At 39.5% G+C, this 17,332-nt stretch overlaps 1 protein-coding gene across 1 annotated transcript in view; it reads right to left on the bottom strand.

Moving 5' to 3' along the window:
* The window catches only part of LOC135697738 (frizzled-like), a 320,922-nt gene that overhangs the window by 20,557 nt on the left and 283,033 nt on the right, over positions 1–17,332 (bottom strand). The window contains exon 5 of the mRNA XM_065217543.1: positions 7,679–7,904. Within this exon, the coding sequence (XP_065073615.1) occupies positions 7,679–7,904 (226 nt within the window). The remainder of the gene's footprint in view (positions 1–7,678; positions 7,905–17,332) is intronic.

Genomic DNA, 17,332 nt, shown 5'->3' with positions numbered 1-17,332 from the left:
ATGCTATGCTTGCTTCATCTACATTCGATAGCAGTTTCCAGAACGGATTGTCTGTATACCTCTTAGACTCTCTTCCAGCTGCCATACTCCTGACACCGACGGTGATAAAGGACGAATGAGTAATGGACTCGTAAAATGTGTGAAAAGGTAGCGTGCTGACGGAGAACAAACTTTATGTTTTTTATCTGCCCTCTGCCTTGTGACTCCTTCTCCGAAGAAAAGGTCTCCCGGGAACGAATTAGAAGATTTATCGCCTTGTTTTGATGAGATTAACCACATCCGTTACCCGCCAACAACAACAACAACGAAACTATCACGCGTGATCCAATCGGCAATTGAATAGCATGTTCAATCAAATCTATTTTTACCGATTTTTATTCCAGTGTTAATGCATGAAATACAAACCATTATAACATCCTGCCCACTGGATGGATGATTGGTTGCTTGGTTGCTTGGGAGACAGAAGAAGCGTGAAACCCTCCAGCATTATCATTGTGTATTCCAGGCTCGTCATTTGCGTGTCATAAATCCTTTCAGCTTTCGAGCCTCCCTTTCGCTGCGAAGGGAATGGGCTTTTAATGCACAGTGCATGTTTTACGATCATTGGATACGGATGTTTCGAAATGAAGAGATGTGTGCGTAAAGTGGAAGCCTTCGGTTCTTAACATCGCTTAATGAGTACATTTTGTTTGCATTGAAAGGATCGAATAATTGGTTGTAAAACTTTTTGTTTCGCTCAGTCACGAACGCAGTTTTCAGGACAGTGCCGTAAAATTATTGCATAAGTTTTATGGTTTATATATGCTGCTCATTAGGGCGTTCTGAGGGAAGATATTGGTTTTGTTTTATAGCAGCTGTAGTGCGGTGGCTCGTAATAATTGAGTTAGCAGATAAAGATTAATCATCTGTAAAGGTTGTTTAATGAATCCAACATGCCATTGTGGTATGACGAAACTTGTTTTAATACATCCGTTGATCCTGGTGGTACCTCTTTTCCATCAATCCATTTCCACCTTAAGCTTTTACTGCATGAAAATGATTTATTAATATTTATGACGAACTAATTTGTATTCAACATATCTGAGATCATTCCAGTAATTCAATAATGCTCAATCAAGTGCTCAAGATCAGCTATGGCAGATTATGCAGATTATGGGTAAGGATTTCCAGATAAACTGACGCGATTGGTTAAGGCGACGATGGATCGAGTGATGTACGTTGCCCGAGTATCGCGGACAATCTCGAGTCCCTTTGAATCTCGAGGGAGTTACGGCAAGGTGATGGACTTTCGTGTCTGCTAGAAGGTGTGATCAGAAGAGCTGGGATAGACACGAGTGGCACGATATTCAGGAAGTCCATCCAGCTTCTTGGCTTCGCCGATGACATCGACATCATGGCACGGAACTTTGAGACGGTGGCGGAAACGTACATCAGACTGAAGACTTAAGCATCGAAGACAAAATACATGAAAGGAAGAGGTTGTAGGGAAGACAATGTTAGCCTCCCACCCCGAGTTCAGATTGACGGTGACGAAATCGAGGTGGTCAACGAGTTCGTGTATTTGGGCTCACTGGTGACCGCCGAAAATGATACCAGCAGAGAAATTCACTGCATTATGGCAGGGAATCTTGCCTACTTTGGACTCCGGAGGACGCTCTGATCGAATAAAATTCGCCACCGCACGAAGTTGACTATCTACAAGACGCTGATTAGACCGGTGCACAGTGGTCTAAAAGTGCCAAAACATGCGTTTTTTAGTTTATGCAAAAACGATCCATTTAAACCATATAGTGTATTGGGAGAAGTTTGTGAACTTAAATAGCTCCTTTTTTTGGGCTTAGCCATTTTATGATTAATCCACATAGCAGTAAGATAAAAAAAATCAAAAAAGATACCAAAATGGTTTTACACAATATTAAAACAAACTTTTTTGCTAAAGACGTCAACCCACTATCTCGTATGTTTACACAGATATGTAATTTTTTTGGTAAGATCCTTCAGAAAATCAAGAATTGCAAATAACTTATCAGGAAGCAGTTTTTTGACGTTAATATTTTGTACACAAATGTTTGTTTATTTTTAAATACGCCATTTTGTCGGGGGAAGCAAATCCCAATCTTCAATATTTCTTCAAATATTCATGGTTTTGACTCAAAACTAGCACTATTTCCAAGGAAAACAATACTAAGTTGGGCGAAATTGGGCAAACTAGGTTAATTCTATTTGAAAGTATACTTAAAATCCTGCCCAATGCATACCAAATCATTAGACTTCTTTAGTATTTTCTGCCGATCTGCTTATTACCAAACTATAGGGTCACGACTTCCCGTATAATTGTGTCATTGTTGTTCTTTTTTATATAGTATAAAACGGAAATACGCATGATGAACATTAAAAAAAATGCTACCTCAAATGATTACTACCTGTATCTCAATATAGTTATATTTCATCAACCATTTCATACAATATCCATCGCCACTAATTTCTTCGTCACTTTCAGAACTGTCGCTTACTTTACATTCACCATCGATGCATTGGTAGAGTTTGAGCATCTTCGGACAAAGACAGTTTAGCTTGTTTCGGAAAAGAAATATTTGTTGAAATTAACGGGTCAGATGATTCAAGCAGACGATTCCGAAGGTCGATGTTTGTTGCTGTTCGGGAGATTTTTCGTATGTGGTCCATCCGAAAGTGCCTTATGCCATTATTTCTTGACTCCTGGGCCTCCTCAGATAACTGCCCAATTGGCACAAGAAAAGGTTGTGTGGTCGTCGAGCCATGGATAAGTTTTTTATGCACCGTTACAGGCAAATAAAACCACGGGTATTCTGTTCGTTCAGTCAACCGGTTACTACAAAGAACACCGAGAATCACATTCTGGGAAGAACAAGGACCACTGTTCGATCAATCAATCGGTCACTGTGAATAACCTGCCGGGGGGAACAGAAACTAATCATAGTTCAGTCAATGTTTGGTCACTACAATAGACACCGGGACTCACCTGCCCCGAGAAACAAGAATCACTGTTCATTCAGTCAACCGATCACTACAATATACAATACGAATCACCTTTTTGTCCAGTCAACCGGTCACCACAAATAAGAATTTGGAATCAAAACTTTTACGCTTGCTTTTACCGCACGCTGAATTGCAATACATACCCTTTTTTTGCATGCCTACTTCGATTTAACACCAAAAGTAAGTGACGTATGAAGGAGCTGCTCTATGTATAAATGCAAGGAAACGATTATCTGTACACGGTTTCCTATAGTTTGGTAATCAGAAAATCGACAGAGAATACTAAAGTAGACTAATGATTTGGTATGCATTGGGTAGCGTTTCCTAGCAACTCCTATCCCTACCTCCCCGTGGTACCGGCCGGGGACTGTGAGCAACCTTAGGGAAGATCGGGTAACCAACCCGGTGGGAGCTTTGGTCATAGGCTGACAGGGAAGGGGAGGTTTGCTGAGCGTCTGTTCTCCAGGAGGAGTGGCTCACAACAGCGTCTGTTCCCCATGTTAGGGGCGGCTGATCTACGTCCGAGTGCCAGTGAAGGACTCTAAGCTCAACTGTGCACCCTGGTCCTCCGGAAAGTTAGGGGGTTGGTGTCAGGCCCTGCGAGCCAGCCGTAAAAAAAGCATTGCAACGGAAAATCAGCAACAGAGGAATACGAACCGTGACCAACGGCAACGACCCCAGCGTCGAAATAGGACTTGCGATTGGAAACTCGGTACGTGGAACTGTCGATCTCTCAATTTCATCGGGAGCACCCGAATACTAGCCAATCTACTGAAGGACCGCGGATTCGGCATCGTAGCGCTGCAGGAGGTGTGTTGGACAGGATCCATGGTGCGAACGTTTAGAGGTAATCATACCATCTACCAGAGTTGCGGCAAACACACGCGAGCTGGGCACAGCTTTCATCGTGATGGGCGAAATGCAGAAGCGCATGATCGGTTGGTGGCCGATCGACGAAAAAATGCGCAGGTTGAGGATCAAGGGCCGATTCTTCAACTTTAGCATAATCACCGTGCACAGCCCTCACTTCGGAAGCACTGATGATGACAAGGACGTATTTTACGCGCAGCTCGACCGCGAGTACGATCGTCAAGATCATCATAGGAGGCCTAAACGCTCAGGTAGGCCAGGAGGAGGAATTCAGACCGACGATTGGAAAGTTCAGCGCCCACCAGCTGACGAACGGGAACGGCCAACGACTCATCGATACGTAGCACCTTTTTCCAACACAGTCTCCCTTATCGTTACACCTGGAGATCACAACAGCAGACGGAATCGCAAATCGACCACGTTCTGATTGATGGACGGCACTTCTCCGACATTATCGACGTCAGGACCTATCGTGGCGCTAACATCGACTCTGACCACTACCTGGTGATGGTCAAACTGCTCCAAAAACTTTCCGTCATCAACAATGTACGGTACCGACGCTCGCCACGGTACAACCTAGAGCGACTGAAGTAACCGAATGTCGCCTTAGCATACGGGCAGAATCTCGAGGCAGCGTTGCAGAGGAGGGCGAGCTCGATGTGCCGACGCAGCCGAGAGCACCATCGGGTGCGTGGAAAGAAGGAGGAGTGCAGAGCGATTTTGGAGGATAAGAATGCAGCGCGGGCGGTAATACTGCAGCATGGAACCCAACAGAACGTGGAACGCTATAAACAGAAGCGGAAACAGCAGACCCGCATCTTTCGGGAGAAAAAACGCTGCCAAGGAGGAAGCGGAGTGCGAGGAAATGAAACTGCTGTGCCGTTCTTAAGAAACACGGAAGTTCCACCAGAAGCTCAACGCATCCCGCAACGGCTTCGTGCCGCGAGCCGAAATGTGAAAGGATAAGGACGGGAGGCTCTTGACGGACGGACGTGAGGTGATTGAAAGGTGGAAGCAGCACCTCGATGCGCACCTGAATGCGAGGAGAACGTAGGCACGGGAGACCAGCGCAATGGAGGAAACGACTACGTCAGTGCAGCAGAGGACGGAACTGACCCAACTCCCACGCTGAGGGAAGTTAAGGATGCCATTCAGCAGCTCAAAAACAACAAAGCAGCTGGTAAGGATGGTATCGCAGCCGAACTCATCAAGACGGGTCCAGATAAGTTGGCCACCTGCCAGCACCGGATAATAGTCAGGATCTGGGAAACAGAACAGCTACCGGAGGAGTGGAAGGAGGTGGTAATCTGCCCCATTCACAAGAAAGGCAACCATTTGGAATGTGAGAACTTCAGAGTGATCACCATTTTGAATGCCGCCTACAAAGTGCTATCCCAGATCATCTTCCGTCGTCTATCACCTAAAATGACCGAGTTCGTGGGAAGTTATCATGCCGGCTTCATCGACGGCCGATCGACAACGGACCAGATCTTCACCGTACTGCAAATCCTTCAGAAATGCCGTGAATACTAGGTCCCAACGCATCATTCGTTCATCGAATTTAAGGTGGCATACGACAGTATCGACCGCACAGAGCTACGGAAAATCATGGACGAGAACGGCTTTCCTGGGAAGCTGATCAGACTGATCAAAGCAACGATGGACGGTGTGCAAAACTGCGTAAGGGTTTCGGCTGAACTATCCAGTTGATGCGAATCTCGCCGGGGAGTGCGACAAGGTGACGGACTCTCATGCCTACTCTTCAACATCGCTCTAGAAGGTGTAATGCGATGAGCCGGACTCAACAGCCGGGGTACGATTTTCAAGAAATCCGGTCAATTTGTGTGCTTGGCGGACGACATGGACATTATCGCAATAACATTTGGAACGGTGGCAGAACTATACACCCGCCTGGAACACGAAGCAACAAAGGTCGGACTGGTGGTGAGTGCGTCAAAAACAAAATACATGCTAGTAGGCGGAACCGAACATGACAGGATTCGTCTAGGAAGTAATGTTACGATAGACGGGGATAGTTTCGAGGTAGTGGATGAATTCGTTTACCTTGGATCCTTACTGACGGCTGACAACAATGTGAGTCATGAAATACGAAGGCACATCATCAGTGGAAGTCGTGCAGTCGAAACTACGGTCAAAAAAGATTCACCCCCGCACCAAATGTACCATGTACAGAACGCTAATAAGACCGGTGGTTCTCTATGGACACGAGACATGGACTATGCTCGAGGAGGACCTGCAAGTACTTGGAGTTTTCGAGCGACGTGTGCTAAGGACGATCTTCGGCGGTGTGCAGGAGAACGGTGAGGGGCGGCGAAGAATGAACCACGAGCTCGCTGCACTCTACGGCGAACCCAGCATGTTGCAAGAATGCCGGACAACAACATGTTCGCTACTGATCCGGTTGGCACAAGAAGACGTGGAGCGCAGAGAGCACGATGGGCGGACCAGGTAGAGCGTGATTTAGCGAGCATGACCGAGGATGGAGAGCGGCAGCCGCAAACCGAGTATTGTGGCGTACTATTGTTGATTTTGTCTTATCTTAAATGTGATGTTGTACAAATAAATGTATGTTTGTAATGGGTAGCGTTTTAAGTATGCTTTTAAATGTAATAAGCCTGGTTAGCCCAATTTTGCCCAACTTCCAGCTGTTGGCCTTTGAAATAGTGAGAATTTTGGGTCAAAACCTTGAATATCTTAAGAAATATAAAAGATAGGAACTTGCCCATTAGTCTGACTGGTGTGGTATATCAATCAAGTGCTCTATTTTCCAATAGTTTGAACTGTTTGGAAAAATGGCTTCAGGAAATACAAAATGGTACAAAACTTTATTAAACGGTGGATTACTCAAGTCCTCCGCCCAAGCCAAACCCGGTAATTGCTCTCCGCTTAGACTCACAGCCGCAATGCTCTGAGGAGTAATCAACTTTCGCAAGTGCGACACAGGCAATAAAGTAGAGCACAGGCAATTCTCATGAAAAAAGCAACTATCCCAGACTGAAGTCGGTTGATTTCACGCTACATTGCGGTCATTTACGAGATGTACCGTGCGGAAAGTTTTCACGCTCGTTTCCCTTTCGCTTGTGCTTGGAGATGAAGATTCTCTGCCACCATTCTGCCTGTCTATAATGAAGCCAAAAGAGCTCCAGCGTATTATTGATGGAGCACGAAGAGATGCGCGGGATGGCAATAGTCTTGCCAGCCCATAATGTGCCACGAACAGCACGAACGACCTTGGATAGCTATTATGGCCTTCTTCAACACAGCACGCCTTCTCTTTGTGCTGGGTTTTGAAATGAAATTTTCCACTCATTCGGTTGAAAAAAATCGATATTTCTGATTCGAGAATTGTTTCAATTTTAACGCCTGGCTCTAATACCAGGAAGACCCTCAACCCTCCCGTGTCTGGTTGGCTGTGTAGATTACTGGTTTCAAATATCGTGACAAACATCCATAAACCGAGCCTGACATGGCAGCTTTAACAGGTGCCTCAGTAGAACTTTGAATCCGCCACTATAAACATCCATAATTCAACGCCACACCGCTATCACCGTCGTAACATGTTCCACACATAGCTCGTAAATTGATGCCCTTCCCCTCAAGCACTCTTGTACCACGAACTTAACCTTGATGTAGACATACACTCATCGACGGTCACGTCGCGTCGTCCAGAGAGTATACCGGGAAATTTGACGTACACTTCAAACTTAACAGAGCCAATCGAATAGAGACAGAGGAGGGAAAGCACACACACACACAAAACAAAACTTACCTTCCACCTTGCCGAGTGCGAGCACGAAAATGGTCTGCACGGCCGGGATGGCCCACGCCACCAAATGGAACAGATGGGACCGGTTCTCGATCGCTTCGTGACCCCACTTGAGGCCGGCGGCGAGGAACCAGGCCAGTGCCAGACAGGCCCACCAGGCGAATGCGGCCATGCTGCAGAAGTAGAGGGCCATGAAGAGCACCGTGCAGGACGTTGACTGGCGGTGGCCCTGCAAAAAAAAATAATGAAACAAGAATGAGGTGAAATTAAAATGTGAATTGATGGTTGGCTAGAACGTAAACAAAGGGGGTTAATCTACCGGTCACAAGTTTCCCAAAATTGCATTTTTTGTTTTGTTTTGTTTGCAAGCCGCTCGGTAATGCATTTGTGAAAATCACGCAATGAACACTGTTATTATGCAGTGGCCACCACGCGATTCTCTCCAGTAACTCTACCTGTACTAATCCTGAAATAAAAGAGTTCATGCATAGTACATAAAGTAAATGTGTATGTTTACTGGAGCTGTTTTTAGATAGATGTAATCTTGCGGTGGCAAGTGAATTTCAGATTTTAAATTTTTGTTTTTCCCGGTTTTCCTGGTTTCTTCTATAAAAATTCCTGGTTTTTTAACAATGCTTCAAATCTATCGGTTTTGCAGATTCCCTATATTCTTCTAAATGGAGAAACATGTTAAGTATATTATATATGTATTTAGTAAAATACTTCAGATGATATGCTTCGTATGCATACTAAACTGGTTTGAAAAAACAGAAGTAAAATAATTATTACCTTAGGTTTATTCAACGTTCGCTGTTCGGGTGTCGAACCAGATAGTAAAATATATTTAAAATACATCAGTGCTCATCCGGTTCATGTCAACAAGTTAAAATTAAATTTTGACAGATACAAATCCATTAACTGAGTATTTGTTTCAGTCCAAGGTTTTTCACTTAGCTAACGTCTACTGTAATCAAGCGGCTGAAGACCAATTGCTTGACCTTCACTCAAGCCTTAATCCTGGTTTAACTAAATGGGTACATTAGTCCTCGACGATATTGACATTTATGTCATTAACACTCAGAACACGAAGCCTTCGGTAAAATGTGTAACGGCGAACTTGCAATGTTTGGAAAATCACAGCTCAGCCAGTTATTAACAAATTTCTAATTTATTGACACCATCTGAAATTTACTTTAAAGATTAATTCGGGTACAATAGATTTAAAATCCATCGATATATTGCAGAGTAATGATTTTTCAAACATTGCCAATTTGCCGTTACACATTTTACCGGAGGCATCGTGCTTGGAGTGTTAAAAATCAAAACTAGCCCGCAAGCAAATAATGCAGCTATTATTAAATATTTACATCAATATTTAATGTAGAGACGAACCAGCTAATGGCTGAACGTCTCCTTAATAAAGATAATAATAATACTAATAACCCATTTTCCTTAGCCTCCCCTATCGCAGTCGGTAAAGGCGAAGCTATAAAGTAAGACCATGCTGGAGGCGGCTGGGTTCGAGTCCTGGCTCGGTCTAGGAATTTTTCTGGTTGAAAAATTTCTCAACTTCCCTGGGCATGGAGTATGATTGTGCTTGCCACACAATAATACTATTGCAAAAATGGAACAGAAAGCTCTCAATTAACAACTGTGAAAGTGCATCTAGAACACTAAGTTAATCTAGCTATTAAAATTGTTTTAAAATTTTTGGCAATGTTATTTTAAAACATTATTGCGCATTTAAGGGTTAAGATGTTTCATCTGCTCTTCGAGTAATGATGCTTCTTTTTGAGCAGATGCAAGTATTTTTGCTTTTTTAGCCTCCAACTCCTTAACATTAAAGTGTGAGGTTAGGGACCGTGCACTGATTTACATGAGCTTTCATACGAGTTATTTTAGTCAATATGCTTGATTCGTAGTTTCAATAAGAACAAGTTATCTAGGAATAGCTCAAAAGTCAAAAGCTAGAGTTCTATCAAGGGTCGGTACCACTACTATTTCTATGACTATTATAGGAAATCCACGAATACTTTAAAGTAATGAAATTGAGTTGATCATGTAATGCTCAAAAACATAAAAAAGAGTTGGATATGCTTAACGTCAAATATCAGACTAAAGTGGTCATAGAATAGAAAGCGAGCAAAAGTCAATTTTGAGGAAGGCACGAATCGGGTTGATCATCTCTTTCACCAAGCTCCCCTTTGGGGAGGGATGGTGAGGGGTATCTCTCCCCGCCACCACTGGCAAAAGATCATCTCTTTTGCCGTACAATCGTAATCGTATAATTTGGGAAATTTTCGCCCTTTTCGTGTGTGCAATCTTGAGATTATGTAATTAATTTCCTTGAACCTTGAAGTTTACAGTTTTATAATCAGACGCATTAATAACGAGATAATAAATAATGAATAAGAGGCTAAAGCCGTTCGTCTCCGGTCCATGATGGGTTGATAGGTAGGGTCCAAGTGAGGGAGCTGCATCCCTGGTGTCGATAGCATTGGTACTCAGCACGGAAAAAAAAGATCGACGGAAAACATATCAAGGGAAAAATGAATGGCTGTACGCCCAAGGAACAATTTTGGTTTTATAAGGGTTCTGGAGACCATGATTTAGACTTGTAAAATGCTATAAAAACTCTATAAATCTTGCAATGTTACTTGGGCGGGAAAGTGTATTTTTATTTTTGGCTTCATACGACTAGCTAGAATGGAAACCACGCTGGACTAAAAATAATAATAAAAAGTGCTTCATAACCTTATTGTGTTATGGGCTCAACCATATAAAATATGATTTAATCGTTTGTAATATCGTTCGCATATCGCACTGCATAGACCTCTTCGTCAACCGGACTTTCTATTTTTGGAACCACAGAGCAGGAATTATGCACTACATGAGCCAATTCGAGCAATCAGCCGGCAGCTCAACAACTTCTTTGATGTTTCGTCATCGGCTACTTGGGCTTTTTGGTACCGTTGACCTTAACTAATTAGTTTAAGTTTTATTCATTTAGACACTGCACAGTGGTCCAGAATGCAGATTTAGGTGGAATGATATGTTTTGAGCCTGAAACTGAAACTTTAGACTAAAAGTCTCTCCTACAAAGTTATTCCTTATAGTTAGGCCCTCATTTTTATGACAATGAATTCTAGGGTGGTTCCTATTATCATTAAAATCAAAAATCTAACTTTTTTGTTTGATTAAATTAAGGTTTACATTCTTCGGCAAAGTTATAGCTGAGCTAATTTCAAGCAACTTTGTAGAAAATAACTTTTTTGTATCTCTTAAATTGGCCGCTTTAGAGCTATTTTCTTGAGTTGAGTTAGGGTGGCTCTTGAAAAAACAGTTTTTTTGTTCTAGTTTTCTTATTTCAAATTTCTCAGCAAAGGTGTCTTCAGATAACTTTTAGATCTTAAGAAGGCGCAAGTTTTTGCTGCACAAAGCTTGTCAATATCTTTCGCTGATCAAGAATTATTGACATTTTTATACTAAAAATATGCACTTTTCAAATGTTAATATCTCTGGTTGGGGCAAACAAAAAAAAGTTTTTTACGGAATTTGAAAGGGCGTATGTTATTCTCAATAATATGACAAGTATGTATGTTATTTTTTAAACTCGTATAAAATCAATTTTAATTTAGTCATATTTTTTACTATAATTGGGTATATCTTTTTTATTAGAAGAGATACAGGCAACAAATTTGAGTATGAAACATTCGTCTAGAAGAGTTTTAAAATTCTCTAGAAGATAACTTTCATGAGAAATTTCAAATAAAAAAGTTATTGGCAAAAAATGGATTTCATAGGACCACTCTAATGACAAATTTATATAAAATGTGCTAGTACATTTGTTTCAATATTTGGACATTTAGTGTCTTGGAAGAAGTTTTTGTTCTTTAAAATTCCCTTCTTTTGGTGTTTGCAAACGTCAGGGTGGTCCTCAAATTAGGGAATTTTTAAAACTAACTTTTTTGTTTTACAAAATAAAAACATGTGTTGTTTGAAAAAGTTGTAGCTAAGTTAATTGCAAGCAACTTTGTCGAAGAAAATTTTTTTCTATCTCTTATCGTTCTCATTTTAGAGTATTTTTTCGGAGTTGACTTAGGGTGTTCCTGGAAAAAATAGTTTTTTAGCAATAACTTTTTTATTTGAAATTTCTCATGAAAGTTATCTTCTAGAGAATTTTGAAACTCTTTTAGACGATTTTTTTTTTACCGGAATTTGTTGCCTGTATCTCTTCTAATAAAAAAGATATACCCAAATATAGTAAAAAATATGAATAAATTCAAATTGATTTTATACGAGTTTAAAAAATAACATACCTTTAATTTTGTCAAAATATTGAGAATTACATACGCCCTTTTAAATGCAACTTTTTTTTTGTTTGCCCCAACTAGAGATATTAACATTTGAAAAGTGCATATTTTTAGTATAAAAACGTCAATAACTCTTGATCGGCGAAAGATATTGACAAGCTTTGTGCAGCAAAAACTTGCGCCTTCTTAAGATCTAAAAGTTATCTGAAGACACCTTTGCTGAGAAATTTGAAATAAGAAAACTAGAACAAAAAAACTGTTTTTTCAAGAGCCACCCTAACTCAACTCAAGAAAATAGCTCTAAAGCGGCCAATTTAAGAGATACAAAAAAGTTATTTTCTACAAAGTTGCTTGAAATTAGCTCAGCTATAACTTTGTCGAAAAATGTATACCTTAATTTAATCAAACAAAACAGTTAGATTTTTTATTTTAATGATAGTAGGAACCACCCTAGAATTCATTGTCATAAAAATGAGGGCCTAACTATAAGGAACAACTTTGTAGAAGAGACTTTTAGTCTAAAGTTTCAATTTCAGGCTCAAAACATATCATTCCACCTAAATCTGCATTCTGGACCACTGTGCACTGACAGCTGAATTATTAATAAACAAATAAACAAATAATTGTTGTCATCCCAAGGGGTAAGTCACTCAGCACATTGTGCCAAAAATAGATTCGGCACAGCTTGGGCACATCCATCGGCACATATTCAGCACAATATGGTAGGCATTTTATTGTTGTAAATAAAATGGGAGCACTGCTGGATAACTGTCATTGAAGTTGTTAACAACATTACCTGTTGTTTGACTGTATATTCAGGAACATCCTCTAATTGAATATACCAGAGGAATTCAGACCAGCAGTTCACTTATAGATCTAAATACGAAAGGTAGGTTCTAGAGTGGGCTCAAGAGAAAGAGGCATTTAATCAGACCACCCTAATTCAAATAATGCAGCAACTCCCACAAAACAAATCATCCTCTATAGTCGGTCTCCAAAAATGCGCACCTACGGTTCCAACTCATTCCGGCCGCTGATAGACCGATGCTTTTCACATCACGAAAGGCTACGTTTCTGGTTACACTAAAAAACAGAACTTTTATTACCCTATGGAACACAAAACCCCAAAATTTCGCACAACCGCCACTACCCGCGGCATTCTCAATCCGATTTATGCTTGCGATTTCAAACCAAAGCATTCAAGGTGTCAGAAATACCGCATTACCGGGATGGGTATTTTACAAACAATCGCAGCTTGCTCTATGACCGGTAAAATCGGCACACTTGCGGCACACTGCCAAAAAAAGATGACCCACAATTGGTGTGCGGAGTGACCTACCCCTTGTGTCATCCCTACTATTTTCTGTATTTCACTGTGCAGCATTAATGGCCACTCGCTCAATTTCAACTTCTATTTTCATACTGCCGTACCCTAGCGGAACTATCAGCTTACCCTTTTCAGACCTTTCTCTAGGTAATAATACAACTCTGAAAATCGTAAACTTCACATATGAACAGGGCTGGTAGCGATCACTGCTGTCAAAAAATAGTCATTTTAGTGACCATGTTGAAGAAACAAGTGACCAAATAATCACTAATAGTTGTAAAACTAGTGACTTAAAAGTGACATAAGAGCAGAAAAGTAGTCGTTATGATGGTACATCAAATAAATGTTTGATGTTTTAGACTTATTCAATTAGTATCTCATAAATACTAATGTACGATATGAACCTTTAGAGCAAATGATTCAATGGATAGATTATGGCCAAACCCACGGTATACGTCAGGGTGTCTACGAATTGGAAAAACCTGGAAAACCGGGAATCCTCAGGAAATGTTATTTTTCTTAAAATACCTGGAAGTCTCAGAGAATTTGATAATTTTCTGACTAAGGATATTTTAAAGAAAATTATGAATTTTTAAATAAAAGTATTGAATATTTCTCGTTATTTTCATTCACCTTTTGAGCTTTATAGATCCACAGTAACAAATAAATTTAAAAAAAACAGAGGATTGATAAGTTTTTTTTTTTGTTTTTGGAACATGTATATTTCCTTGATATTTTAAAACTACACTAGCTCTGCACTTTAAAGCTATAATACTTCAAGAAATTTTTAAGAATATGGAGTCAAATTCCATGCACAGTTTTAAAGGTTCATGGAATTTTATTATAATTTCTAAGGAGTGATCCATGGGAGTTCTGCGAAAAAAAATCTTTCAGAAAAACATCAAATGCAATCTGATTTCAAGATAGTTCTGAGGAATTTTAGATTTCATGAGAAACTTGATAGTTTTGAGTAGAATTTTAAGAAACCCTGAATTGAATTCAAAGTAAATTTTATTTATAACTTTTAAGAATTTCTGAGGAGCACAGCTCCTGTGAACTTCAGAGGAAAATTCCAAAGGCATTCTGATGATAATTTCATAAAGTTTGTGGGAGAAATAATAAAAGGAGGATTTCAATAAAATCTGAGAATCTTTCCAGGAATTCGTAAAAAAAATTCAGGAGAGTTTGCCAAACACATAATGAGAAGAAATCTAAGGAATTTGTGAGGAGAAATTCCAATGAATTCTTCAGAGACTTTCAATGTGAGTAGAATTCCAAAGGAAGGAGTAAGATTCAAAAGGAAATCTGAAATGAATTCAATGAATATTCGGGGAATCTTTCCAAAGGGATTTATACTGTGATGAATTTCAAGGTAATTCCGAGGAAAACTAAAAGAAAATTTAATTCGGAGGAAAGCTTCATCGAAATGTTGAGGAATATTTCAATTGAAATCTCCGTTGAATATGGAATGAACAATTCTGAGGCCTTCAGATTTACTTGAAAGTTCGCAAATTTTTCTTGCCTTGAAGTTCTGATTTAGTTTGAGAAACTAGCCTGATGCTCACAATACTACTTCTCATCAAATTCTTAAGCCTGGACTTTATAGGACTTCCTAAAGTTTACTCAATTTTTTTAACGATCATGTAACTTCTTTAAAATGTATGTGAATCCTCTAATGATAACGGAACTGCTCTGAGGTTCTCTGTTTTTTTTTTCTGAAAATCTCAAAACTTCTCTAAAGTTTTTGCAATTCTCATGAAGCTTGTTGTACTGTGCTGAATTTAATTGAACCAGTCTAAAAATGTTTAAGCTTCAGTGAACTACTGAGCTTACGCGAAGACCTCAATTAACTTTTTAACGTCTTTGAAGTTATCTGAAAATCTGGGAACATTTTTTTTTTATTAATGGCACTTCGTTGATGTTCTCTAATCAACTTAGCTAAATTTTCACATTTTTAAGTTTTTGAAATGTCCATGATATAACACCTTTAAAATACTCTCACATTCTCCGGATGTTCATATAATTTTTATCGAGTTCCAGAAATTCTCTCGGAGCTTTGCTGTAGTTTCCGAAAATTCCGTGAGTTTCTCGAAACTTCTTTAATATTTCTACAAATTTCTTGAAATTATTTGACCTACCCTTTGATTCTCTGATCTGTCTTGATGTTCTCGAAGCTTCTCTAAAGCTCTCAATTCTATTGAAGATCTCGGTTCTGCTCGGAAATAAATGGAATTCTCGTAAACACCTTTAAATTTCCCTGCAATTCTCTGGACTATGAAGTTCCTGAAATATTTCAGAAGTTTTTATAAATTCTCTCAAGGTTATACTTCCCTTAAATTCTCAGTACATCTTAAGGGTTCTCAATTTTTTTTCAGCACATCCTGAAACTATCCTGAATTTTTCTAAATTTACGATTATAGATCTTTAAACTGGTCCAAAAGTCTGGACTAAAGTTACGGGAACTGCTCTTAGGTTCTAAAAATCCCCATAGATGTCTAGATCAAGCTTTTCCGAAGTGCTTAGAATTTCATAAAAAAATGCACAATACCCCTCAATTTTTCTATATTTCTCAAGTTTGCTTGACACTTGTGAAGTTCTCTGAAATTTTAGTAACTTCATAAAAGAACCGCTTTGGGGTTCTTGAAGCTTCCAGTAAGTTCCCCATATTTTCAGCCAGTTAACTTCCCTTATTCCCACAGTTTGTTTATGGAGCTTCACTGAAATTCATAGCAGCTCTTTTCATTCCACAGAACTTCTCCAAAGTTCCTAAAATTGTTGTGAAGTTATTGGGGCTGCAATAAAGATCTCCAATTTTTCATAAAGTTAATTACGCATTTGAACATATCTTTAATTTTTTACTTAATTCTGGCACTTTGAAAATTTTCAATATCTTGAACTTGCACGTGGAATACGAAACTTCAAGACATTGAATATTTTTAGATCTTGGAATTACTCAAATTAAGTAAGTTTTTTTTTTAACTTTATTAAAGTGGGAATTAAGTAAGCGTTGAACTTCAACATTCAATGGATTTGATTGTAAAGCTGTTTCTTTAAAACTGATTGTCATGTCTTAAATCGTTTAGGTTAATTGCTGCTGTTTTTGATATACCAAAAAAGAGCATATTTTTAACGCATATAAGTCTGGAATTTATCCGTTAATGTTCTGGAAAAACCTGGAAAACTCAGATAATTTTATTTAGCAAAATAAGTAGACATCCTGTGGATAGAGAATGACCATGGAACGTCACAAAGCAAAGAATGAAATAAATTCACGCTAAAAAGTTGAAAATAGTGACTGATTACAAGAAAAAGTAGCTATAGAGACTTGGCTTTAAAAAGGACACTTTGAACATTAGAAGTTATTAAGGGGGTATTCCCAATCTTTTGCCTTTTTTCGGCCTGTTTTTCAATTAATTTTTTTTCAAGGAAAATGAATAGTAATGCGCCTAACTCTTTGGGATTCTTGTTTATTGAACATTAAAGTTTACAAATAAATTTTTTTCGACATAAAAAAAGACATTATTGACGTCACAAAATGGCGGCAAACAGACCCCTGTTCGCCGCAAACGCCTGGACGGGCGAAGACTTTTCTCTGGAACGGCTTCATCTGAAACAGATTTCGTGATGAAATTATAATCTGCATAAGATTCTCTGGAGCTTCTCCCGTTGGCAGCAAAAAATCTTGCAAATTAACAAAATGGCGGCCATATGAAAAAACAGGCGATTTTTAGCCCGCTTTTTTGCAGCTTTAAGGTGCTTCAAACAATGTTAAATGTTAATATTTTTGGCTGAAAGTGGGAGAAGCTCCAAAGAATTTAATAAGGAACAAAATGCGCAAAGATTCAAGTCAATATCTCTTATAGTTTCTGAGAAAAATCTTCGCCCGATAAAAAAAATGTGGTTTCGAGAAAAACGCGTTTAAAGTTTTGACTTTAGTTAAAACCATTTGGGGGTTCTTACCATTAGTCAGCTGTGCCTGGACACCGAATTCGCTGATCGGAAAACGGCTTGGGGGGA

The sequence above is a fragment of the Ochlerotatus camptorhynchus genome, unplaced genomic scaffold (assembly GCF_037179485.1).
Source record: "Ochlerotatus camptorhynchus isolate MF236.1 unplaced genomic scaffold, CSIRO-AGI_Acam_v1.1 ptg000077l, whole genome shotgun sequence".
Taxonomy (NCBI): Eukaryota; Metazoa; Arthropoda; class Insecta; order Diptera; family Culicidae; genus Ochlerotatus; species Ochlerotatus camptorhynchus.
This window is presented reverse-complemented; position numbering and strand designations above follow the sequence as displayed.